Genomic DNA, 26,767 nt, shown 5'->3' on the forward strand with positions numbered 1-26,767 from the left:
TTTGCACTGTGTGTACCATTTTATTTTCAAATATATATATATATATTACATCACTTTAAAACAGAATATTTGTGAAAGGAAAGGATTTTGTGGTAAAAGCAAACCCGCCGTGTCCCTGTGTCTGCAGGCAGCTCCTTCCCCAGCTCACCACAGACCCTGCCTGCTCCTTCCTCCCCTCCTGCTGCCAGAGAGGATGCCTGCAGTGCAAGGCACGCTTCGTTGGTCCACGGTGTGCCCTGCTGTGCTGGGAGAGAGCAGGGCTTTCTGCAGGGATGGGGAAAGGAACTGGGGAGCGAGCTGTGAGGAGCACCGTGTGCTTCAAGTATGTGGTGTGCTCTGCAGGAGGCTGAACTGGGCACGAGCACCAAGGATGCTCTCTGGGGTGGGAGGGTGGCTGGGGGTTGTGGCTCAGTGCAGGGCAGGGGGGTGCTGACCAGCAAAGCTGAAATCAGCCTCCTCCATCCAGCAGGGAAAGCCAGGGTGGTGGGCAGCCCACCATGCCTCCAGGTGCTCAGTCAGAGCTCTTCCTCCAGCCTCTCACCCCCTTGTTACAGACCAGTTACAACCTGGATGAAATCCCAGCCCCAAACACACCCTTCTGCTTGAACCCAGTTTTCTGTCTGGGCTGTGCTCCCTTAGCACCTCTTCTAGGCACAAAGAGCCCCTCACCAGAAGAACTCCTTTTCCTCCCTAAATCCTTCCCATGCAGGGACTCAGCACTCCTCTCTGCAAGCCCTGGGGTGCAGCTCCTCCTGCAGTGACTGCAGCCATCCAACCCCACAGATCAGGGTCTGTCTGCAGAGGGGATGCAGCACTTGGCTTCCCCCCCTGCACAAAGCAAACCATGCATTGGCACTGCTGAGTGCTGAGCATCAGAGCTGCTCCTTCCTGAAATGCAGGCCCACCATGGGCTGTTGAAAAGCAGCATCCCTGCCCACCAAACCCCAAAGTGATTCAGTCACTTTGCTCACACTCTTTCCTTCCAACTGTTGTGCCCACGTGAACAACCTTCTCCTTATGAAAGGCCACAGCAAAGCCTTCTCACCTTCTGCTTTCATTTCCCAGCTAAGAGTTTCCCACCAGGGGAGGAAGGCAAAACGTGGCAGCCATACCCCATAGCACCACAGCAGCTGGGAAGGTGACAGGAGGAGCATCCACTATGCACAGTGCCACCTGTGGCAGGTTAAACACAGCTTATGCTGCCTAAAACCATGATTCCACAGCACTAAACGTGCTGACCCAGCCTTTCAGGGAGCACCTGGGCTTATCCTGAGAACCTGCAGGAGCCCAGCAGTGCTTTTGCTGCATGTCAGACTCCCAGCTCAGCACCGAGCAGCGCTGCTGTCACCCAGCAATAGGACACAGGGCTACAGGGCAGCACCCAGCAATGCTCCCAGTCCAAGCCTGCTGGGTGCCGGGGGTGAGGAAGGCAAGGAGAGATGAGAGCAGAGGGAGGCAATGTGCTGACATCGTGAGGCAGTCCTCCCTTTAATCCCCTGAGAAAAGAATATATGGCTAGGAATGGAAACTTCCCTTCGTTCAGCACCGAGGTTAAAAACTCCCTTCTCAGTTCTGGTATCACAGACTGCATCAACGCTTGATCATCTACCACAGAGCTGAAAAGTCTCCTTTATTTAATGTCCCCTGGCCTTACACTGAATTGGGTTCAGAAGGTGAAGCCCTTCAGGAAGATGAAGATAACTTAGGGCTGTTTATGTGCTCCCTTAGAGTTCCCAGAGTGTGTTGGTAAAGTAGTGAACAACGTAATGAGCAGACATGTACTGTTTTCTTCCCGAGGTCCTCTGCAAAAAGTCCTGCTGGAACCAAAGCAAAGCAGCCAGCGAGAGCAGTGGGGCATGCAGATAACGGGGCTGATTGAGAGAAAAGGAAAATAGCAATTAGTCGTTCACAGCGGCAGAGAAGCTCCATCTGGCGGTGTTCTCACCCACAAATGAAGGTGGGGATGGGGACCTGCAGGCTGTCTGTGCTCCCACCAGTCAGGGAATATCAAGTTCTGCTCGAGGCAGTGAAGCAGTGACAGGATGGCAGATGAAGCTGCATGGTTAAATGCAAAGAAGTGCACTTGCAAAGGGGACAAATCGACTGCAGAGCATCTGCACGGCTGCAAAACCTGGGCACAGTGCACTGCAGACACTCAGCACTTCATGATTACAAGGAAAGCAACCAAGACCGATAGATAAAGAGGAATATAGCAAATATTTTAATATCCTTCCAGTGAGTGCAGTTCAGGGCACTCCGCCAGGGGCAGGGATACTGCAGACATGGGGTTGGAGTGATGAGCACAGGAAGACCCTGATACAGAAAGAGGCTGAAAAGTTTCATTAAAACACAGAAACCTGAGGAATATCAGTGGTATAAAATTATGGCCAGTCCAGCAAGGCTGCCAGGTGTCCTCTGTGCTGGGGCAGAGCAGTCCCAAGACATTGAGGATAAATCTGAAGACAAAGGTAAGAATCAATGCAGGGAGGTGATATGAAAGCTTTTACAAACAGAACAGACAGGCATCCATTAGGAAATGCCTCTGCTGGGGGGACAGGAGGGCTGCCCTGGGCCCACCATTCTCCCCCTGGCTCCCATGAAGGCTGCTCAGGGTGTGCTGCTGCTGTCTGTAAGGGTGCAGCCCCACAGGGATCCCCCTGCAGCAGGAGGAGCCCCAGCACAGCCCCACTGCTCATCGTAGGGCTCCTGCTGAGCTGCCCTGGGAGTGTGTGATGCTGGTACAGGGTGGGTTTGGCTCAGAGAAGGCCATCACAGTTTCAAACCTTAAAGAGTCGCCTGGAGTAAAAGGAACAGAGCTGAGCAAGGCAGTCAATGCTGGGATGTGCTGGGATGCTCTCCCTATTTTGCAGAAGTCAGAAAGATCTGAGATGGGCGAGAGGAGCCAGCTGCCCTCCCCTCCAAAGCTCATCTTCAAGCATCAGCCATGAACAGAACAAGGTTGGGCCACTCGCCAAAGAAGCCATGCATGCACAAGGCTGCGTGCTGCACCCAGCTCAGATGTGCCCTGGGATCCCTGCACCTCCAGCCCAGCTCCTATAGTGGGAGCAGGGACACAGTGGTGCAACCCCAGTGCCTCCTACTGGCAGCGAGGGACACCCACTGGTCCCAGTGGGCAGCATGCAAATGTGCTGGATAGAAATAGCCAGCAGAATGGGAGGAGGGCAGGCTGCTTGCACCCACTGCACGCTGCCCCACAGCTTTTTAGTGTTTGGAAAACCACTGATGCTCCCCAGGCCTGCTGGCACACAGCTCTGGGGGTCACAGTGGGGCTGGGGAGCAGGCAATGAGGCACAGCTGCACCCCAGGACCTGTGCCTGCCCTGGGGAGCTACAGTGTGGGTTGAGCATGGGCAGCCTGCTGGTGCCAGGCATGTTCCCACCATCAGGTAGTCAGTGTGGTTCTTAAAGAAGGTAAGGGATGCTTGTTGTAAAGAAAGATAAGGCTCAAGTACTTGGGCTCAGGAGCAGAGGGAAGACGAAAGCAAACCCCACACTTTCTAATGCTGGCTCGCCCCTCCAGTGATTTGCAGACAACACAACCGAGGTTGGAATCCCTCCTCAGATACAGGCACAGTGTGGGATGGAGCCATCAGCCACGGGGAGCTTTGCGCCCACCCCAGGAGCGCCTTAAGAACAGCACAGAGCAGACACAGCACACAGACAGGTGCTCTCACGGCAACGCGTCGGTTCCTGCAGAGCAGCCTGATCTGCTGCCTCACTGCTGGGTGCCACGAGGTCTCAGCGCCGCTCTGCCCTCAGCAGCACAGCAAGGCACCAAGCAGACAGCAGAGCCAATCCCTCTCCTCCCTGCTGCCCCTCTCTGTAGCTCCCAGTGGTGACTCCTGGGCGGCACGGCCCCGTGTCCTGCAGTGGGAGGCTCAAGGGTCCGCGCTGCTCTCTCTCTCAGAGGTCCCTTGAATGCCCCTCTCCTGTGAGATGTCACCGCGGAGCAGAGGTTTGAGAGAGAGCTCGGCGGGACCCCCGCCTCCACCCCACGGCGGTCAGGGCCTGAAGAAGCGTCGTACCACTAAATGCCCCACCATCACCAGGGCCAGCACCGCCAGCATGTACTTCATGTAAACATTGTCCAGATCGAGTGCAGCCACCTGACAGAGGGAAACAGAGCAGAGCGCGTGAGAAGTGCCTGCGTCCTGCCTGGACCACACTGCGCTCTGCTCCCATCTCCTGCTGGATCCCACCCACCCCCCTTGGCCCCGTCCCCTGGGCGCAGCGCCCTCGCCTCACCCATCCTCCCTGCTGGGCGATCCACCGCGCAATGCGGTTGCGCAGCATGAAGTCGGTGACGTAGCGGGCGATGCGGCGCAGGAACCCCGTGATGCCGTGCTGGTAGACGTGGATGGCCATGCAGTAACCGAAGCCCAGCAGTGCGATCACCCGGCCCCAGTTTATGCCGCTGTCAAACAAGCTGAAATGAAGCCAATGGTCGGGTTACAATCGCTCCTTGGGGGAGGACGCCCTGCTTGGCTCCATCCCTGCGCTGCCCAGGGCTCCCAATCAGCGTGGGCTGCAGGGCAGAGCTGAGAGTGCTGCGCTGCTGGAGGAGCATCCCAACAGCACAGGGAAAGCAGTGGTTTTGTGGCTATGCACTGCATGGCCACTGATCACCCCATGTGCTTCAGGAGCACAGCCACCACAGTGTGGGCCAGCATTGCTTGGCTTGGCCAGGTCTCTGAAACGCTCAGGTGAAAACCTGGGGATGGCTCTGGGGTTCTGCACACCCCACACACACGTCCTGCCCTTTACCCCCGGGCTGCATCCCAGCACAGGGCAGAGCTGTGGAGCTGTTTGGGATTGTGTTACACAGGGTGAGCTGCACCCGGTGCCAGTTTAAGCCATCAGTCTGTAGGCTGCAGTGTGCTACACATGCAGCCAGGATCAGGTTTGCAACCCATGTGCACACAGCATCCCTTGCTTGTGCAGCCATACCCAGAGGCAAGAACGTTTGCATAGATCTAGGGCAGAGGTGTATTAGAGCAGGATTTTCCCTTTTCCTGCACAGACAAATCTCTCCAAGACCAACTGATCTGACTTGCAGCGATGCTCCCAAGGGCTGGGGGTTCACAATACACTCAGTGCCTATTGCTCCTGCTCCCAGTGTCAGCTGCTGTGCACAAACTGCATCACTGTGTGCAGGTTTGGCACTGACCTGGGAGTTTCTGGTTTCCAGCTAGGTTAGCAAGAACGAAAAGAAAAGAAAAATAAAAGGGAAAAAAGAAGAAAAGTAATAGGAGGCTCCTGTGTTGTAACCTGGTGCTGTCATGGCTGTCCCTGCAGGGCTGTGCCGGTCGCAGGGGGAAAGGGAGTTCAGAGCCTTGGATGGAGCACGAGGACACAGGAGCACCAAGGGACAGAGGTTAATTTACCTGTTTGCGGTGCGTTAACCGCCTCAGGGTGGCAAACAGCGCAGCATGGCTTCCCAGGGAGAGGGGAGCAGGAAAAGGACAGAAGAGAGGCAGTTAGACAACACACACCGAGCGGAGGGGCGCGGGGATGGGGCTGCGCCAGACCCAGGGACCCCTGCAGGGTCTTCTGCAGGACCCTGGGTGAGCCAGGTGGCCCTATGGGCAAAATGCAGGGAGAGGGACGAGGGCTGAACCCCTCAAAGCACAACTGGAGCTTCCACAGGCCGCTTGATGGGGCCAGCATGAGGCCTTTGAGGCTGCAGAGCAAAGCAGCCCAGGACACAGACCGAGGCTGTGCCTTGTGCAGTACGGCCAAAACGTCGTCTGGGTGTTGCCTCCAGTCTTCACACTGTTGCTGGGACATCCACACTTGGCCATGCTTCCCAACCCAAACTTTCTGCCCCCAGGCAGCTCGTGCAAGGGCTGCCAAGAGGACGGTGAGTGAAGAAAGTGCAATAGGAACAAGAGCAGACAGGCAGAGAACACAGGAACCGTAACGGTGAGCTCAGTCAGAGCTCAGGGTGGCGATGTGGATGAAGTTGGAACAGATGGAGCCCACGCATTGCAGGGGGCAGCTGCTCCAGGCTGGCTTTAAGGTTTTAATGAGCCGCAGTGCATCAGTGCCACCTTCCCTCCCGGAGGCGTGCTGCCTGCTGTCTCACCTGGAGGCTATGGTGGTGAAGTACTCGTAGGCATTCTCCTTGGTGGGCTGCAATGACTTCAGCATGTGGCGGAACTCCGCGTCGTACCGCTTGTTGATGTCGTCCCCGATGATGGCCAGGCGCCTGCCCACCTGGCTCCCGGTGCTGCCGGGGGGAAGACGGGCCGTCATGGGCACGGACTGCTGAGCAGCCGGGCTCGGGTCGGGGCTGGGGGTGCAGATTTTACCTGCCCAGCTCCTGCTGGATCTCCATGATCTCCGGGTCCATGGGCACCTCCTCCCCTCCCTCCTCTCTCTCCTGCTGGTAGCGGTAGAAGGTGTAGCTCCGGAACACCTCCTCGGTCTGCTGGGCCACCTGGTCCTCTGAGAGAGGCAAGGGGGAGAGAAGTCAAGAGGCAGCTCGGCTGCTGCTTTCCCCAGGTTGGAAAGAGGCCACGCAGGCTTTTCCAGCCTAAATTTGTGCCGGCGTGTCTAAATCTCTCTCTAAATCTCTCAAGCACCCTTGGTGGCTCTCCTATTCAGCCTGAACTTCGAAAGCCAAGGACAAGTGACAAGAGCACCCACACGCATCAGTAATTCCAACTCAAACAGTTCTACGTTTTACAACCCTATCAGTTTATGAGATGTAGTGGTGCCCCATCCCTAGAGACACCCAACTCAGGGCTCTGTGCACCCAATTGAACCGTGGGTGTCTCTGTTTGTTGTAGGGAGTGGGACCAGATGGCCTTTAATGGTCCCTCCCAACTCCAAACCACCCCACGATTCAATGCCACTTCTACCCTTGGCAGTTGCAGGAAATGGTTTGGGTTCATGGCTGTAAATGTTTGGAAAGCAGAAGGTAAAACAAAAGCAGTCTGACATATATTCATTCTCAGAAAGGTGATTTTGAAGTCACCCTTGAGGGCACGTACCCACATTTTGAATGCTTTTTTTGGCAAGACAACAGGACTGTTACCACACAAAGCTGACCTTCAGTGCTGCACTTGGAGCTCTGTCCACACGCCAGCATTTCTCAGCGCAGAACGGCTCAGCACAGTGCAGGAATCCCAGATCCAACCCCAACCAGGAGCCAGAGCTCCATGCAGCATCACTCAGCAAACAGCACGGGGCTGCTTCTTTTTAAATGCCACCATTTAAAAGTACCCCTGCATGGCACCAGCAGCGACACGGTGACCGAAAGCTGAGCTGCTGATGCCAGCATGCTGTGGGGCACATCTTGTGGGCAGCACTCAATCCCCATAGGGGTGGGAAGGAGCTGAAGCTCCAAGGGGTATCTGAGTCCAAAGGGATGCGGTGCTCACACAGCACACAGAAAGCTCCTGGGTAAGTACCTGGGGTCATGGCATGGCTCTGATCGGAGCCATGTGTTCTGAACTGAGAAATAAAGTGCTCACAGCACTGCATCCCCGGCAGCCATAAGCCCAGGGTTTGGAGGAATCACCTCTCAGGTCTCATGAACACGCTTTTCCCATTTTCTTTCTCCAGGAGCACACAGCAGACCAGCACCAGCACTGCTGCTCAGCTGCAAACCCAGTAGAACCCTGGCCCAGCACCCGGCACAGCCACCTGCCGTGCTGCACACACAGTTCTCTGTCTGCTTACGCTTCCAGCACAGAGATGCTCCTTCCTGAGCCACATCCCAGCACTGGGGCACAGCATCCTGGCAGCCCCATCAAACCCCGCAGCCTGCCCACGCCATGCTGGTCACTGCAGTGTCACACTGTCCTGCCCCACGTGCAGCTCCACGGGGACAGACCTACCTGGGTGGGTGCAGGGATAGGAGAGGACTGCCGTGCAAAGCTCGGGTTGCACAAGCTTAGGCTGTGTAAATAAAGGTGAAGGGAAATGACGAGCACTGGTGGCTGTGTTTTCAGAGAGGGTTTGTTTGGCGATAAACGAATCCCACCTTATGGAGGAGTGCAGCACAGGGCAGTGAGCAGAAAATGAAACCGACTGAGTCACAGTTTCATGAGAGGCAGAGCAAACAGCCTGCAGGAGCAAAAGAGGAAATAAGCGTACCCAAAAATCCCTGCTCTAACCACCCCGGGCACTATTTTTAGTGGTACAAGGACACCTTGGATACATGACTGCAGCAAGAGGTGCGGCTGTTTGCACAATGATTGGTACCCCAACCTGGAAACATCAGCTCCGAGGGGAGAGGACAGCTCTTCATCTATTGGTGCTGCAGATGGGCACTGCAGGTGGTTTAAGCCACTCTGTGGAATCTGAGAGCCCCAACCGAAGCAGCCAGGACCCTCCTTCCCCCGCTCCATTTGCAGGTGGTTTTGGAGATGAAGACACGGATTACTCACAGATGTGTGACTAACACCCCCTGAGCAAGGATTTATCAACTGCTGACTGACTTCACGCGCAGTGCCAAGTCCACAGCAAAGATAAACAGCGAAGGACCAAGCCTTACAGCCCTCCAGCTATGTATGTCAGCATCAGACACAGGCAGTGAGACAGCCCAGGTTAATGTCAGGAAGAGCTGAGCACCACAGGCTGTGTTGGATGGATGGGCTTTCCAAGCACAGCCCTGCCAGCCCTGCAGAGATGTGCAGCACATCTTTCTCCATCCCACAACACTAATAGACACAGCAACACATCCACCTTTCTTAACAAAGCCCTGCGCCATTCTGGCTGAGGTGGTCCACAGGGAGATATTAAATGAGACCACACGGACTCATTCTTCCTCCCTGCAGGGAGGCACACTGCATTGCATGAGAGTTAGCCATGCCCATGGGCTGTGCCATTGGTCTGAGCCTCAGCGTTGGTACGCAAAGCATTCCCAGAGCTGTGCTGAACAGGGAAGCACTGCCAGCCCCAGCTCACAGCTGGGAAATGAAGCAAGGTGAGGTGAATGAGTGCTTCTTGGAAGCAGAAGCCAACCTCCCCAGCTCAGCTCAGCACCGTTCTGGATCCCCTTCTGCAGAGTTCCCTTCCCTTGACCGGGCTGCCCGTGAGCCGAGCTCCTCCTCTCCATCACATCCTGCTGGGAGCACAGAAACCCTGCCTTCACCTGCAGCACTCACAGCTCCAAGAAGTGCAGATTGCCACCCAGCCTGGAAACAGCAGCACTTCGTCCTGCTGCCAGCAACACCCAGCACAGCAAGGGCTCAGGACAACACTCACACAGCATACGGACAAAACCCCATGCATCCACAGGCAAACAAAACAAGGCAAGCAGGCGAGCCCAAAGGCATCACCCAGGTGATAAAAGCCTTCTTGCACCCAAAGCCCACAGCACCAGTGGGAGCTGCACGTTCCCAGTGCACAGCAGCCCAAGCACAGGATCCCACCGCAGGTCCTGGCAGCCCCGTTTTGGGCAGCGGGCTGTACAGGAAGCACAGCTCACAGCAGTGTGGTTAGAGTTCAGGGCCCGATCCTCTCACTGGTTTTAACAACAGCATCTCATTGGCCTCAAACAGGAAATCGCATACGTAAACAGCTCTGCTCATTTATTTGTTTTTATGCCTCGTAGACCTTGGTAAGGGAAGGACGGCTTTGTCTCCTGCACTGTGCTCATGTGGGATCCAGAGCTACCGATGGAGAGGGCCATGCCAGGGTACAAACAGCCCCATCAGGCAATAAAGCAGCCCTGAGCCAGGTCTGAGCTCGGATACATAAACAGTGAGGGAGGGCTTCTAATCTCTGCTATTGACAGAGCTGCAGTGACTCACGTTATTTACAGGTCCACCTGCAGAACAGGTTAAGAAGTCACTCGTATCGAAAAGCGCTCTGTGCAGCAGCATTTTATCACTGAGGGACGAAAAAGGAGCTGAGGTTTGTGCCTGGTTCCTTTCAGCCCTGCTCCCAGTTTCACCCATCGGCGGGCAGCAGCACTGCAGTGCTTCCCAAGGCACAGCACACCTCCTGCACCCTGCAGCCAATGCAACACGACTGAAGCAGCTGCTGGAGGCAGCACCGCACGTCCCCTGCGTGCTCGAACCCTCAGACACCTTTCCCTCACTTGTGTTCATGGAAGGGAAAGTAAATTGCAGCTGTCATCTGCGGCACAGAGAGCCCTATGTGGCTGCACTGAGCTCCCAGCACAGCTCCCAGCAGCTCCCCATGCTGTTTGCTCCATGCTCTGTGCTCCCCCCTGCACAAATTCATGACACCCAGCATCTCCCACCAGCGCGTGAGCTCAGCGTTCCATTCCACGGACCTTTATAAGCTGATTGATCACCTCAGCCTTACAAAAAGCCCTGGAGGTACGGAATGCTGCCTTTTACAAAGAAGCACGTGCCAAGAAGATTTCAGCGCGCTCCCTCCCCATGAATATCACGTCCCCCTTTTTTACCTGAATTGGTCTCTCGTGACGGCCTGCGCCCATTGCTGCCCTGGCGTCCGTGGGCCCCGGGTGGGTCCCCCTCATTCCCTTCCATTGCAGAGATGCTGTGGGACTCAGCGGGACCTGCAGGGGTAGAGGCAGGACGTGAGGAGGGCACAGCAGCACCCGGCATTGTGCTGGGATGAAGGCACAGCCCAGCACAGGGAGCAGCAGCTCCGCAGGGCACCCGGAGCTCAGCAGCAGAGCTCTGCCCCTCCACAGCAAACCAAGCCACGGCTGCAGCAATTGCTCCTCGCAGGCAGCTCTGCCTGCCTTTCCACAGCTCCTACAAATAATGAGGTCTCTCCTTCCCTACATCCAGAGGCTCCAACTTCCCATGTCATTATGCATTCCGAGCTCCCCTCTGAACGAGAAAATTAAACGGAGTGCAGGGCTCCAGCTGCCCCCAGCCATCCCAAACTGTACCTGTGCTGAGGGCTCTGCAAAACGCTCATCTGCTGCTCTGCTGCCCGCTGCTCGCTCTGACGTCAGCCCTGCTTTCTGCAGGGAAGGAAGTGGGGCCACCTGCCTAAGTCAGGGCTGGATCCCTGCGGCTGCTCGCCTTTTGTTCAGCATGCCAGTACATGTTCTGAGGCCAGAGCTCAGACAGGGCCGAGCTGGTGGGTTTTCTGCTTTGCACCAGCTTGAAATTCACAGAGACCCATTGGCACTCAGTTCAAAACAAACCCTGGCAAAATTTAAGTGCTGGTTACAGGAAAACAACCAACTATGGCAAGGTCAGAGGTGCAACACCCAGTCCAAGCTCGCAGATAAAGATTATGCAGAAGGAAAAAAAAAAAACAAAAAAACAAATTGAGATCATAAACCAGAGTGTGAAGTGCATCCAGGGTGGGGATGGGGGCCTGGAAATGCAAACCGGCTCAGCAAGCTCTCACATATTGCTGCATTCAGGGACTCTGAGCCCTGCTGACACACAGATGGAGGGGCTGTTTTTTCCTACACGCCTACAGGGACAGGATTTCCCTTTTCCTCCCCAACCTCAAACATCCCCATCCAAGGAAAAGCTGAGGGCACGCTGAGGATCAGCAGTGGGGTCCGTGGGGTGGGAGCAGAGCTGGGTCCTGGGGCCGCCCCTCTCCTGCTGCTCCCTGCTCAGGGAAGGGCTGTGTATGGCAGCTCCACGAGATGCAATGCCCAGCAAGGCTAAAATCACAGCTCACCTTTCGTCTGAAGGCTGCAAGGAACAGCCTGGGAGCAGCTCTGTTAGCTCGTGGATAACCAAAGGGGGATGAATTCCTTCTGCGCCTCACGGCTGCACGGAGCGCAGTGCTGGCTGTGGACACATCCAGCATAGAGCCCAACTGCTCCAGCACACCTCCAGCACAGCCTATTGATGCAGCTGGTTGTGTTTCACCTCAGCCCACTGCCCCCAGACCAGAGCTCAGCACCAACACGGGGAATTCCCCAGCATGGAATTTCTGGGTGACTCTGACAGCTCAACCTGCATGAGGGCTGGTGAGCGCTGGCATGCAGTGCCTGTGAGCAGCTGACTCATGTGATTCCTCACTTGCTGTCTGCCAAACCCTTAGGAAGCAAATGTGGCAAGCTGCAACTAGGCCATCACTTCAGAGGAACTTTCATTTTCAGTTTCCTTCTCAAGATAGGTCCTTGCAGCACTTTCCTCTCTTGCACCGTGGGGCACCGTGGGCCTTTTTGCACGTATCCGTGCGTCCCCATCCCCAAAACTCATCCCCAATACTCTTGCAAAGCACAGGAATGCCCATGGCAGTTCACTGTGGGTCTGCTGGGGGCACAGCTCGGCCCTTCCAGTACCAAAGGCACTGCAGCTTTTATTTTGCCTGCATCCCAGTCCAACATCCCTTTGGTTTGCCCCATTTCCTTTTTTGTTATGGGAATGCCATGCCAGAAGGGGTGTATAGGAGGATACGACACCCACATACTCAAAGACAGCCCAAGGCTGCCCAAAATGAAGGCAATGCAGGGCTGGGAGCTGCAGATCACTACCAGCAGTATGCAAGTCAGCAGCTGCTCAGAGACTCATCTCCACCCCAGCTTTTTGCACTTGTAGGGTTAAAAGAGTTAAAAGACACAGCTAGCACCTAGGCTGTGGATTTAGAAATCCTTCTGCCATGGCATGAGAATCTTATCTTTATTAACATGCACATAGCAGGCGAAGAATCAACCTTCCTGCAGGCTTCCCTCATAAAAAAGACCTTTGCCTCAACTGTTTCTCATTTTACCCTCGTTCCCTTTGCTTAAAGGTCTCTGACACACATCCTGCGTGCCCCCATGACATACTCATCACTCAACTTCTCCCAGCTTTTCTCCAAAGGAGAATTCCTGGGTGCCAGGAAGATGCTGGGAACAGCCTGGGGGGGGGGGGGGGGGGGAATGTGGATAACGGGCTGGGCCCTGTGAACAGGCCTGGTTATGGGGCACAGCACTCCCCCTCAGGCCTTGATGTGCTAGGAAGATCCTGTTCTGGGAAACGCACGGAGCATCCTCTGGGAGAAGCATTTCACTGGCCTGGTCCCCAGCCCATGCACGGAGCCACACAGGGGATGCAAAGCGTGCACACATGGGACCCCTGTGCCCCACCAACTGGCCCTGCACGGTCAGAGCTGGCCCTGCTCCTCCCGCCTGACCCAGACGAGCGAAACAGATGAGTTTGTCCCGATCTGTGCCTCCCCCCCTCCCCCGGTTCAGGGTTCGGCCCTCGAGCCCCCACCACCCCCCCTCCGACGTCCCGGCACTGCGGGCAGGAAGCGCGCAGCCCCACGTGCGATGTCCGCGCTGAGGTCACGGCCCGGAGCGGGGACAGACGTGGGGACGGACAGACGGACATCGCCACGATGCTCAGTACGGCTGTGCCCTTCTCCCCACCGGGCCGCCCGGCCCCAACCGCGGGGATGCCATGGAGGGGGGGGGGGGGGGGGGGAGATAGGCAAGGAGGGCTGTCACCTCTGAGGCCTCACGAGGGAAGGAGAAAAAACAAGAACGACCCCCCAAAACCTGGAGGAAATATCACGAAAATGGGCAATATTTGCTCTTCGGGGCAAAACTCAGCGCGGGGCGATATCCCCCGGCCCGGCTCTCGCTGCGGAGCTCTGCGCGCTGTAACCCCCGCGGCTCTGCCCTCCCCCCTCCCCCCCCTCGCCCCCGATGCCGCTGTACCCCCGGACCCCCTCCGCACCTCCCCCTCCTCCGGCTCACGGAGCGATCGGCACCGCCCGGCCCGGCCCTGCGGCGTGGAAAAGCGCATCACCTCGGGGTGGGGGGCACCGGGGGTTCCCCGCTACTCACCGTGTCCCGGCGGGGACCAGGCGGGCCGGGGGGGGGATCCCGGCGAGCTACTGCATCCCCCCGGGGAGCTGCTCCATCCCCGCCGCCTCCCTTCCTGCCTCCTCCCGGCGCGGCGCGGGGGAAGGAAGCGAGCAGGGCCGGGGAGGAGGAGGGAAAAGGAGAGAGAAAAAAAAAAAAAGAAACCCAACCCCAGACCATAGATGTAGAAGGGAGCCGGGCGGGGCTGAGCTCCCTCTAGAGGCGCCTTGCACCACCCGAGCGTGGGAAAGGGGCTGCGGGGCTGCGCGTCGCGGCTCGAGAGCGTGGGATGCTCGGGGGTGTCCGAGGGATCGAGGTCCCCCGGGCTGCGCGACAGGGGACACGCCGCTCTGCAGAGCCTGCACTGGCGAAGGGAGAGCAACGCACCTCTGCATCCCGATTCTGCGTGTCCCTGAGAGCCGCCCTGCCTCTTCATGGGGCGTCCTGAGCTGCTTCGGTCTGGGAAGGCTGCAGCTTTTGAGCGCGGTTGGTTTCCTCTCTGCCAGGCATCCTCGGGAGGGCAAAGTGCCCTCGTGGAGTCATTGGACCATTTCCAGTGGGGAACATCCCCGTGGAGCCGCCAGGTAAAGAAGGGTTGGCGGCGGTGGTGATTCACAGAGTGACTGAGGAGATCCGAAATCCACCTAGATTGGGAAAAAACCCGGGCGGCCAGAGGGGGAGAGGGTGTGATTCATGCTGGAGAACGAGATAGCTCAGCAGGGCTGGCGTTGGCTCGGCACCAAGCTGCCCCAGCTGCCCTCATCCGCGATGCTGCCAGAGCCTTTGCTGGCAAACGCCAGAGAAGAAGTTTGGGGCCTCTATGAACGCTTGACTGCTTGTGATCAATTCAGCTGTCTGCCCCGTGCCCTGGGACGGCGTGCCCTGTGGGATGCTCGGGGAGCTGAGCTGGAAGATTTGTTGAATCCCGGATGTGTCTGGCCAGGCTTTGCTGGCAGAATGACTGCAGAGGGCTCAGCCCTGGCTCCAGGGGTGTCCTGGACAACAGAGGAGGGCTGTGATGGCTGCAGTGCCTGCAGTGATGGAGGGGTAGGGGACAGGACACCTCCTTTGTGTCCACAGCAAAGACAGGGCTGAGCTCAGGCTGTGGGATGCAGGAACTGCCACGTGTCTGCCAACAGCTGCTGGAGAGTGTTCAAGAGAGGGCCCATAATGGGGAGAAGAGGGGAGCTGGATGGAAAGCTCCAGCCCTCAGATAGCAATGGCAAATGTGACTTAGAGAAATGGTGGTGGTAAGCATTTGAGAGACCCTACACATGGCTGTGCTGCTGCATGGACAGCCTGGTTTGTAATGCTGTGTTTTTAAGACCTTGAGGCAATGAGGAAGAAATTCCAATACAGCTTTGCAGTTGTGGATATGGAAATGAAACAAGTAGCCCCTGTTGTTGGTGTGGGTGCAGAGCCATAGAACAGCAGCCGCAGAAGGGAGCCTTTGTGACAGGATTCACTGGCATTTTAGGAAGTGGTTTCACCACTTGTTTGATGTAGTCTAACCCTGTGCTGCTGCTGGTAAGGGGCTGAGCCAGCTGTGCACCACCAGCCCTCCTACAAGTGCAAAGAGCTGCTTCTATGGCACAAAGATGCTTTTTTGGGGGCAAGGAGGGGTGCAGCCTGTGCTTTGGGAACAGTGTCCTGTGCTGCCTGCCCAGGTAAAAAGAGGGAAGGAAGCAAGAGGATGCAGCTGGGGTGTGGGAGGGCCTCACTTTCAACATGTCACAGTGACATGGCAATTTTAGATGAGTTTTTTTGGGGGGGGAAAAACCATTCTTGCAGCCAGCAGCTTATGGGCTATAGCCAAGCAGACACTGACTGAGCCAGCCAGGAGAAGCTCCAAGTGCAGAAGCAAAAATGAGCTGCTACCAGTTTGTCTCCAAGTGATGCCCTACATCCTACAGGGGGGATTGGACTCGATGACCTCTGCAGGTTCCTTCCAACCCCTACAATTCTGTGATTCTGTGATCCATGAGAGCAGCTTTGTGCCAGCAGCAGTGCAGCAGCAGCTCGGCCCTGCTTGGCATAGGGATGTGGTAGGGATGCCATGCTCTGCCTCGGATGGCAGCCCCAGGAAAACACCCCATCCCAGGAAAACACCCATCAGAACCACATCCTGCTCCCCACGGGCAGGCTGGACAAGGTGAGATGGGCAGTTGGGTTTGCTGCAGTTTGCTGCCACCGTTGTCATGGATGTGTGGCACTGCGATGGCAAACACAGCTGCTGCTTTCAAAGCCTTTCACCCTGCTGAGGATGCTGCAAAGATGAGTGGCTGTGGGTTGAGGGGAGCCCTCCCTTTTAGGGCCCCCTCCCCGCCCTTGGTGTGCAGGTTTCACTCCACTGGGTGAAAGAGCCCCTGGCCCTGCTCAGCTCCATGCTCTGAGCCGTTGGGGACCGTTGAATTTGAACCTAGTCTGAGCCGTTGGGCCACTGGCTGCCCTGCAGCCCCACTCATAGCACCAATGGATGCCCCTCAGGCTGCCCGGCCCTCCAGCCATCCCTCCCTGCTCCAGTTCTTCAGAAGCCTCCTTGGGTACTCACGGAGCTTGCTGGGGGCACAGGAGCCCAGAGCAGAGCAGCAGGAGCAGGGTGCTGCTGTAGGGCCCCGCAGCTGGCAGACTGAGCAGGTTGAACCCAGCCATGGGGGGATCCAGGAGCACTGCGAGGATGAGGAGGGGGACAGCATGGAGATGTTGCTGGGGGAGCTGCGGGAGGTCAGCCTGCAGGGATCACTGGGCAGCAGCACCAGCAGGAGCTGCCTGACCACCGGCACCAGTGATGTGGAAATGGCAGTGGAGGGCAATGGGATGGAGGCTCCTGGTGGCACCGTGGCCCTGCAGAGCGATGGGGCGGCTGGAGAGGAGAGAGGGGCTGCAGATGATGCCGTCGTTGGCAGAGCTCTGGTGATGTAAGAGTGGGGGGATGGCACGGGGTTACACTCATTTCAGTGCCATACAGGTGGTGCTCTGCAGAGGGCTGCCTGTTTGGGCACTATGAACAGCCAGCAGCACATTTCACTCGGCAGCGCTGAAATGAGTCCAGCATTCCAAGGAAACATGTGCAGCATTTCAGCTGTGTCCAGCAGGCAGGTGTTCCCTGGAGCTCCCCAGGTTGCTCCATGCAGACTGCAGCATCGAGCAGCAACCTGTGCAGCACCAAGGAACCTGTACTGCAGCCCTTTGCAGTCCTTGGCCTCTCCAGGCTGCTGACAAGGGTTGCAGTTGGATTCTGGGTCACAGACAGCAGTGCTGCTCCTGCCTTCCTTCAATTGTCCTAATTGCTTTGCCTCCAGGGATGAGTTCCTTCAAGGTCTGAGTGCTGCTGATGAAGACACCTGCTCTGCAAGCCCTGAGCTGATGTTTTCAATGGATCTTGACACTGAATGGGAGAAAGGGCATCTCTTGAAAGGTGAGAGGCTCAGAGAGAGAGAGGACTCCCTTCTCCCTCACCCCTGGCTGCTGGGATTGCCCACGCAATGGTACCTCTCTGCTGCCTGTATGCTGCTTTCGGGGGTCTGAGCCTTAGGGCTGCTGGCTGAATGCTGGCATTGAGGCTGTGTGTCAGAGGACATCAGCCAGGGGATTGCCCTGGGAGTCAGCTCACTGGGGTGGTACCCAAAGGCCATGGCAGAGAGCACAGAGCATCCCTCTCATCCAGCAATGGGAGGGATGGGGCACTGCAGACTGTTTCCCACAGTCCCAGAGCCACGTGTGCCTGGCTGCTCTCCCATCACTGGAGGACCTGGACCTGGCACTGTGTCCTCTGTCAGACGTTTGCTTGCTGTGCCACAGACAGCACAGAGGAAGGGAGGTGGCAACCCTGGGGAGTCACTGATTTCTTCGGATTTGTTTCAAACAGCAAAGCAGGGTGCAGGATCCCCGAAAGCTGCGCTGTCCCTGTGGAACAGGTTCATCAGTGTGAACAGACAGCAGTGGACGTTGCGTAAGGTTGGTGAGAAGACGGAGTGTGGGGCTAAGGGAAGGACTGCTGTGAGTGCCCTCAGGTCTGAGAAAAGGTGTAGGGATGGATCGGTGTAGGGGATGCTAACAATGACCAGTGGCATTGCCAAGGCATAAATGCATCAGAGGTGGGGGCTTTCGGGGTTGTTTCTGAGGTTCTTTTCTACCCCTGTATCCTTCCTGGCTGAGCAAGCAATGATCTCAGGGCTGTGATGGGCAGCACATGGAGGGTTGTTGGGGTATTTGCTGAGAAGAGATGAATGTCCCCACAGAAGTAGAGACAATGGCAAAAGCCAGGCCTCTGGGGTTCCCTTCTTGGTCTTACAGACCCTACTGTGACCATGGCTGTTTAATTGGAGCCAGGGGTCACCCAGCAGCTCCAGAGAAAGTTGCATATGCAAAATTAGCTTGCTGTCTGCCAATCCCATTGCAATAGCTCCTGGGCTTCCCGACACATTGAGCCAAAGTAAAGCAAGAGATGACCCCACAGAGTGGATCCTCGTGTGAAATGGGGTCTGAGCAGGGATGCTAATGATTACCCATAAAATCTGCACCAAAGCAGGAGCAAGCCCAGAGGAGGCCATAGCAGGAGGGAGATGGGTGTCTGCAATCCGGACAACAAAACCTGGGCGAGTTTGCAGCAGAGCAATGAACCTGAAGTGAGCAGAGCCTCCAGCTGCTCTGCCAGGGCTCTGCGAGGTGCTGAGAAAGCAGCAGGGCCTGGTAGAGCTGCAGGAAGAAGCCGGGGTGGTGGGAGGGTTCGTGGTTTAATGCAGCTGGAGGATGGGTGTGGGCTGTGAGCAGCACCGTGTGGATATCGGGCAAATCCGGCCCCCTCTCTGTTAGCGGGTGCAGTGCACCAAATCAGCTCCTGGAGAAACGGTCGATTCTTTGTTCCAGACAGCAGAGATGGACTCTGGGTCAGTGTTTTAACAGCAGTTCGAGGAGCTGCCTGAGCCTGTTTGTAAGTTTTTGAAGCAGATCAACAACCAGCTTAACTGTACTGCACACCTCTGCCAGGGAAAACCGAGGGGACGAGAACTAAGGGAGCAGTTTTGGGAGTCCAGAGACCACAGTCCTGCTGGGCTTTGTCATTCACTCCCTGTGTGAGCAGGCCCAGCCTCTGCCCTGCCTGCCTCAGCTTCCCATCCAGACCAGAAGACATCCTCTGCATTGCATGCAGCACTTCTGAGACCTATGGATGGCAAACTGGGGTGGTGGCAGAGGGCAGACGTAGCATTGTTTTGTCAAGATCAGCCACTGGAAATAGCATTACATCAGAATCCAATTGCACGGAGACGTTTTGCCCACTCTAATGTCTTTTTTCTTTAATCCTTTTGCTGCAGGCTCGTGCCTCGAGGAGCTCGATAGAGCTGGAAAGCGAGGAGCAGCCGCTCCTGCGGGCAGATGAGAGCAGCCCTACGAGCCCCGAGCTCCCCGTCCTGCCCGCAGAACCTTCTGCAGCGCTGCCGGTGTCCAGGTGGGCTCCTTCCCCTGCGATGGGAGCATCCTTCCGCCGGGGCCGCGTCGGTCCGTCCCGCCTGGGTCTCCCGGTCCTCAGAGCCGTGCGGAGGGATCCCCTCGCAGCACCAGGTGGCACTCTCGGACTTCAAACCGAGCCGGGACAACGCAGCCGAACGCCGCAGACGCGCGTGGGAGCGTGCGGGGCCGCGCCGGGCCTCCGCGCCCGGCTGGGGCGCAGCTGGGATGGAAGGATGGGAACAGCGACCCCCAGAGGCGGGGGGATACGGAGCCGTGGTGCTCATGCAGCGCACAGCCGATGTGCTGACGGCGGGTCCGGCACAGCTGGGCTGGCTCTGCACTCTGGATGGAGAGAATTGGAGGATTCAGGCAAAGCACTTGTCGTGTGCACCAGATTTATCCAGTTTTTATTACTATTTATTATTATTATTATTATTATTATTTTACAAAGAACCCAGCAGATCCAGGCCTTGTTCTCACAGCAGCTATTGGAGCTGTTGGGTGCTCATCAGACAGCCGGGTCCAGAAAGCCTGGCAAACGCCAGCTTGTCTCTTTCAGGAGTTGGAAGGGCTGTCAAGCTGTGATTTGTTTAGGACAAAAGAACTGAAAATACACCTTCTGCTTTACACACCTGGTGTATAAATATGGGAAGGGCAGTTCTGTGTGTCCCTACCAGAGGGCTGATGGTGGGGTGTGCAGGCTGAGATCATCACCTCAGACCCCTGCCTATGGGAAGTGAAACCCAAACCGTTCTCCTCCTCATCTTTGTCCCAGTGCAGAACTGTTGCTCCCAGAACAATCCCTTCAAATTTTCCCCGTAGATCCAGAACATTTCAGTACACAGAGTTGCCATCCTTTCCCATACTGTGGTCTCCTGTCTTTTTCCTAATCTCCTGGGAAAGCCAAGCCCATCACCTCCTGAGTGGCAGGGCTTTGCAGGCACAGTGACCACCTCTTTGACACACTTCTTTCTTCTGCCAAGGTTTTCCAAAAGCAGAGCAGCCGCTGGTGGCTTTGGGAGAAGCCAGGCAGAGCTGGGAGCAAACAGAGCAGGAATGCCTGGAGAAGGCTGAGGTCAGTCTGGAAGGGAAAAACACGATTGGTGCCCTGATGTGGGAGCTGGGAGCCACTGTGGTGCTCTGTGCTCATTGCTTGTTGTCACCTGGTCAGAGGGGGTCAGGCTGCACGCCACCTCCTCCAACAAGTCAGGGCCAGTGCACAGTGGCCCTGCACAGCTGCACAGTGCCAGCAGCACAGATCTGTTTAGATAAAGCTGTTCATTTCTGCAGAAACAGCAGTGCCTTTCAATGAGGTTTTGTATGAGATGGGCCTGGTTTTAAGGCTGTGCCTCTGAGCAGCCTGGCTCTGCACTCCCTGCCTCAGTTTCCCTTCTCCACGAGGGGTTGCATGCCACCTCCTGCTCCCTACAGCCCTGCAGGGACCAATGCCACGTTCCTAAATACCCCTGATACAGAACTGATAAGGGCTCAGGGCAGTACCAGCGCTCCAACCCCAGATGCTGCTTTTTCTCCCATCACCCAAGTGTTGGTGCCAATGGGACAGGCAGAGAGAGAGAGAAAAACACAGCTTCCTCTACTCCGTCCTGGGGCAGCCTCCCACCTCCCCCCCCCCCCAAAGTTCTGTCCTTGTCCTCAGCAGCCACACTGGGGGGATGGGAAAACCTGAATATTGTTGGAGATCTGAGTGCAGAGGTGGATTCTTTGTTTCACGCCGTGCGAGTTTCATCGAGTTGTTTGCTCTGCTGTTTTTTTTTCTTTTTCTTCCTCTCCTCGCTGCAGTGTGTGGGCAGGCACACGTTTTCAGTGTGTAGGAAGGCACCCGGAGTTCTATGGGGTGCCAGGTTCTCTCTGTCCCTCTCCTATCCCCTGGGAGCTCTGGGGCGTGAGGCTGATCCCCAAGCCCTCAGCAGCTCCAAGGAGTCTCTGCAGACAGGTTCCCATGCACAAACACCATCTATGGGCAGGTGAGGTGGGGGGATGCCTGGAGGCCTGAGGTCAGCTGGGATGCTTCTGGTGTCTCCAAAGGTCGTTGGGGGCTTCCAGAGGCTTGGTTTCATGCTGATGATTGCAGCACAGCTCCAGCACCCCATGGCTCTCAGTGGGAGATGCTGGAGGTGCCCAGAGCTGCTCAGCTGTGTCCTCCCTCTGTCCCCAGATGCAGCACCTGCAGAGGTGGGAGCAGCCCCGTGGAGCCACACCGCCACTGTCCTGCATCAGTGCTTCCCCTCTGCTGTGCCCAACCCGCCCAGGAGCCCCGTGCTTCGTCTTCCTCCTCTTCTTTCCTTTGTGTTCATCATTCATGTGCACAACACGTTTCCTTTCTGCTTTCTCCCTTTCCTGTTCCTTGGAGAAGGCCTGTGTGTCTCACCACGCCCATGGGGTGGACAAGTTTGGCCTGAGTTGGTTTCAATTGAACGTTTTGTGTGAATGAGCTCTTCTTGCTTCTCCCTCTTTGCTCTCAAGTTCCCTTATTAAACAGTTCTCTGCTGAATTCGTTTTTCTCCTTTCTTTCTTTCCTTCCACCTTCCAGATTTTTTCATGTCTTCCACTTTCCTCTCTGTAGTTTTTAAGGTGTTTTATGGATTAATTTTTTAATTTGGGGGTTAGAAAAGGCAAAGGAGAGGTGTGATCCTTCTGCCCACGATGGTCCCCTGACTGTTAAAGGTGACAATCTTGCAGGCAGTTTTGGAGTGTGATTGGAGGACCCCCGTAGAGGAGAAGAGCCTCTGCTCTTCATCTTCTGTTTGAGCACACGGGAGAAACCATGCGAGCAGGGCTGGAGGAGCTGCTGGCAGCCCGGCTCCTGCTAATCTGGGAATTGTATGCCAGGAAGCACACACCCAGCCGACCTGCCCCAGACAAAGCCTGCCGTGTCCGCACCGGCTCTCCAGGCGTTCCCTGCACGCCTTGGGGTTATTTCAGAGTTATCCCAGCATGGGTTCCCTGCCCAGACTTCCACCTGCATTGGCTGCAGGGTTGGAGCGCATTGCTCCCAGCATGGCTCACATGCTCTCCTTCTGCAAAATGGGGCTGTGCCATCTAAACTCTCCTGGCCGACCTGAAATAACAGTGGTGAGAAGGGGATCCCCTCCCTGCTCGTTGTGCAGGTGTTCGCTTTGGACCCTAACGATGGCAAATTAACCAGGGCCATCGTTACTTTCTCTGGGTTGAGCGGAGCTATTGCGTCAATAGAAACATCCCACATCACCTCTCTGGGTAGCAGAACTCTGCGTCCTTGATGTGTCCTTAGAAACCTTGAGCTCCAAATAAACTTCTGTGGGATTTCCTGTAGAAAAGCACTATATAAAATGTGGGTATTCTTAGCAGTGCCCCCTCTGCCAGGTCGTGTGTCACACACCAGCACCAGGCGAGGAGATGCCAGGAGGAAGGGTTTGCCTCTGCTGAGTCACTTGGGTTACACACACTGCCCTGGGAAGCAGCTGCTGTCATATGCTAAATGAGGGCTGCTAGAGCTGACCAAGTCATTTCCACAGCGTTCAAGCATCCCTGGGTAGCGCAGCTCTCATCCCCCTGCCATTCCCACTGTGTGGGTGGGAATTGGAGGGGTCTGCATGGAGCCACGCTTGGCACTGCGTGTGGTGGTGCTGGGAGAGGGCAGGGTGCGTGCTGCTCTCCTCTATGAGGGCAGAGCTGGGCCCACCGCCACGGTGAGCAGCTGCACGCTCACGTGATGCTCCCACATCCTGCACAGCGTATTTCAAGAGGTGCTGTTTACAAACACCAACACGGTGCTACAGCAAGTGCTGCAACCTGCACGGCGTGCAGGAGCCTCTGCAAGCCTCTCTGCTTTCCTCACGCTGATGGGAGCTGCTGCAGCGCGGCGGTTCTATCGCTGCTGCAGACACGGATGTGCCATGGGAGCACTCTGGCGCTCCATCCAATTTCCTGCTCCTTCCCGTGTGTCAGTGCAGCCCTGCTGTGAGCTGCGTGCTCTCACTGCTTATTCCCCAGCCCTGCTCTGCTTTGCACGGGATGCTGCACCGACACGAGGTGAATTAGGCAGCCCTGTGCCCGAAATAACTTCCCGTCTGAGGTTTCCCGGTCTCACAAAGCTGTTGTAAAGTTGAGCTAAGAACGAGAGATGTGCAGATATTCCAACGATATGAGCCAACATAATAGGATATTTTCAATGAAATATTCATCTGGATCCTCAGCCTGAGGAAGGAAGGGAGCTCTGCTGGCAGCTGTGGACTCACACTAATTTATTTTTTATTACGACCCATTTGTATGATGATGGCAGCTGGGAGGTTCTAGAGATTGCCTCCAGCCTAAGATCCCATTATTTCAGGTGCTCTAAAATTGCAGAGCAAGTAGACAATCTGTGCCCCAAATCTGAAACCACTAAGGATGTAGCCTGGTATTTTTCAAAAACAAAGCTGCTCCAGCATGCGCAGCGCTTCCTCTGCACGGGGCATCTGCTGAGCTCTTTCAGATGAGCCTCAAAAGTCCCCTCTCAACCACTGGAATCGCTGTGAAAGCAATTGTCATTTAACCAACAAAGAGGGCTCAGAGCCCCGGCCCAGACGGGAGAAATGTTGGAGAAACAAAGAGCCCATTTTCGAGGACATCGTCCGTCTTGTGCGTCCGATGAGAGAAGTGATTCAAGCCCTGGGGGTGAGCACCCGTGGGCAGGAATTTCTCATGGGCTGAATCCTCCCCTCCCTCCTCCGGGACGCAGCAATGCCCACTTTTATATGCAGATATAATTGCTGCTTTACACGCAGACTTGAATCCCTTTGCAAATGTAGGATGTGGGGGCATCTATCCCTGCTTGCCCCAACCACAGCCCTCCCATAGGGACACGTTGGCTTTGCGCAGTGGGACACACGAACCAGGGATGTCCCAGTATGGAAAGCTGAGCTGGAGGTGCACCTGGCCGGGAAAAGGAACGAGAAGTGGCCCCATCAGAGGAACCCACGGCTGTGCTGCTCGGCTGGGCCGTTCCCTCCCAGAGCATTGGAGCATTTTGCTCACTGAGAGCCGTGATTTTGATCAGAGGAAATGTTCATTACTGGTGAGCCAAACATTTGGTGTTAAAACAAAATGCCAGATGGGAAGTGTTCTTGATCCACAATAAATAACACTCTGCTTCACCAACACAAACACACGTTGTGTTTCAGTTTGAAAGTCCAATGAGGCAATCATGTCCTGCCTCTGCATGGGCTTCCAATGATCCACACGGAGCCAGCTGTGCTGCTGGGACAGCATGTTTTCAAGCCATCAGCTCCCCAGGCACTGTGTGCCCACTGTGAGCCCCACTGAGGGGCCGATGCTCTCAAAAATCCCAGCCTAGATGCTGCTATGAGCCAGGAAAGCAGGAGCTGCATTGCTGCAGCGTGTGAAATAGCTTTTGGGGCTCTCAGTGCTATATAAAACCCAATATAATGTTACCTATAATTTTTAAAGCCAGCTCCAGTCTTGCAAATAAAGCACCTCTATGGTTCCCTTTTCTTCTTGTTAGCATTTATAAACTATTTCCAGCTATTCCTCTTCCCTCTCAGCTTGCCACTGACTTGCTTTGCAGCCCCGATTGATTCACATGGAGAGGCAGCAAGCAGCCTCTCCCATCCCATATCCCACAGCTCAGTGCCTGTGGGTGACTCAGCAGCACTCAGCACAGTGTGACTAACTCTTCCCTTCTGCAAACAGGGGTGGCAGGTCTTTGTTCAGTGCATTCCCTGCTGTTGGTGGAAGCTGCTTCTAGACTCTTTTTGACCCACCCAGTGTGATGAGATGGATTTGGGAGTGAGCGTGGAAACGTGTCCAGTAGGGCACAATTTCTGTACACCTGAACCTCCCCTTCTCTCTTTGCTGAACGAGCTTTGGGCAGGAAGAAGCTGAGAACTTCTTTGGTCCAGCAACCTCTGGATGTGGGGAGAGAGAATCCACTCCAAGCCCTCCAAGCAATGGGTGGGGAGCCTTGACAGGGGAGTGAGCTGGTGGGGGCATTTCCTATGGGGCTGCAGGGGATGCAGTAAGTTCTTTCCTATGAGAGTGGTGAGGTGCTGGAACAGCTGCCCAAAGAGGCTGTGATGCCCCGTCCATCCCTGGAGGTGTTCAAGGCCAGGTTGGATGGGGCCCTGGGCAGCCTGGGCTGCTATGAAATGGGGAGGTTGGTGGCCCTGCCTGTGGCAGGGGGTTGGAGCTTCGTGATCCTTGAGGTCCCTTCCAACTTGCACCATTTTGTGATTCTGTGATTCTGTGATGTGATCCACAGTGCCTGACCCCAAACAAAGACATCATGGGTCCCAAACTGTGAGCACCCACCCTGCGGGGTCTGCTCTTCCCTCAGCAGTTTGTGCCCTTGGGATCTGCTGTACTGTGGCACATGGGGGTGGGATATGAACCTGGAAATCTTCCCCACCTCTGTGCAGGTGGTCTGAGAACAGACCCTGAGCTGCAGCCATGGGAACAGCTGGGCTCCTGAGCCAGTGCAAGGTGCTCATGGGTGCAGCACTGTTCTGCACAGCTGCCCTCTGCTCCTAGATTTGCATCCCAATCCTGATGCACCTGGGGATGTCGTCCTGCTGGAACAAAAGCAAAGATGCATTCTACTGCCCAGGATGGTAAGTGGTGTGCTGGACACCTCTTGGGTGCCTGCTCCCAGCATCCCAATTGCTGAGGGATTTCTGCAGCCCAGGGATGAGTTAGATCTGACTGCATGCCATGCTTGAGGCACAGCAGATCCTTTCTCCTTGTGAATACTTTTATCTGCTGTCCCTCTGCTGATGAGCGTGGAACTTTTGGGATTTGTGTATGGGACCTCACCCCATCGAGTACCCATGTCCCCATGCGCTGGGATAGAGGCACAGCCCTGAGCATCGCCCTCCATCTGGAGCTGTGCCACTAGCGTGGCTGTGTGCCCTCACAGCACACTTCCTTCCAGCACTGCTCTCCTGCTCAGTGTGCCTCACTGTAAGGGAGCAGTGTCTGCCTGTCCCTCGGTGGGATGGAGCAGAGCACGGGGAGGTGGTGGCACAGCTGGGTTCAGCTGGCTCTGGCCCCATGCTTGCTGTAACCCAACCTCTCCTTCAGCAGCGAAGCGTGTAGTTATCTCAGCAAAGACTGTAATTAGGCTTCTCGGCACCAACTTGTCTCAAAACGCCAAGCAGGAGGGAAGAACCTCAGATCAGCCATTTTACATGAAACTTCACAGGGGGAAATGGAAGCTGGGGGAGGACAGGCCATGCCAGGTCTTTCTCTGCTGTGTCCCTCTCCCTTATGACATCTCAGCGTCCCACAGCAGGGACTGGTGCTGCAGTGCATCCCAATTGGGCTGTGCATCCCTGTCCCAGTGGGGATGGAGCTGCAGTCTGTCCCACCTCTGGTGCTGCACATGGGTGGCACGGTGCCCGCAGAGCGCATTTCCCCGCTCCGATAAGACGTCATTCATTCATTGCTGTGTGCTGACCACGGGCCAGGAGCAGGGCCTGCACGGCCTGCTTGGAGGCAGAGGAAATGCTGCTTGGTGCGGCAATCCATCTCCAAAAGAGCCACTGAAAGGGGAGGCTGTGCTGCAGCTGCCGCTGGGCTG

General features: G+C 56.1%; 1 protein-coding gene across 2 annotated transcripts; it reads right to left on the reverse strand.

Moving 5' to 3' along the window:
* BAK1 (BCL2 antagonist/killer 1) lies at window positions 1-13,863 on the reverse strand. Of its 2 annotated transcripts, none has more exons than XM_052698413.1 (6): window positions 13,723-13,863; window positions 10,408-10,521; window positions 6,332-6,467; window positions 6,106-6,249; window positions 4,266-4,446; window positions 1-4,126 (listed from the first exon to the last, which is right to left on the reverse strand). In XM_052698413.1, the coding sequence occupies exons 2-6, from the start codon at window positions 10,490-10,492 to the stop codon at window positions 4,022-4,024; spliced, it is 651 nt and encodes a 216-aa protein (XP_052554373.1). In that variant the 5' UTR covers window positions 10,493-10,521; window positions 13,723-13,863; the 3' UTR covers window positions 1-4,021. The 2 variants fall into 2 exon arrangements, with proteins under 2 accessions (XP_052554373.1, XP_052554374.1); XM_052698414.1 differs by lacking the exon at window positions 13,723-13,863 and adding an exon at window positions 10,864-11,377.
* Window positions 13,864-26,767: the final 12,904 nt, after the last annotated feature.

Source organism: Tympanuchus pallidicinctus, unplaced genomic scaffold, assembly GCF_026119805.1.
Source record: "Tympanuchus pallidicinctus isolate F22 unplaced genomic scaffold, pur_lepc_1.0 scaffold32, whole genome shotgun sequence".
Classification (NCBI taxonomy): domain Eukaryota; kingdom Metazoa; phylum Chordata; class Aves; order Galliformes; family Phasianidae; genus Tympanuchus; species Tympanuchus pallidicinctus.

Excerpts from the sequence above, each read along its gene's own strand:
- BAK1 (XM_052698413.1), bottom strand. The coding sequence starts at position 10,492 with ATGGAAGGGAATGAGGGGGACCCACCCGGGGCCCACGGACGCCAGGGC. Across the intron at positions 4,447-6,105 it reads TTCACCACCATAGCCTCCAG|CTTGTTTGACAGCGGCATAA; the intron begins GTGAGACAGCAG and ends GCTTCATTTCAG. Across the intron at positions 4,127-4,265 it reads TCGCCCAGCAGGGAGGATGG|GTGGCTGCACTCGATCTGGA; the intron begins GTGAGGCGAGGG and ends TCCCTCTGTCAG.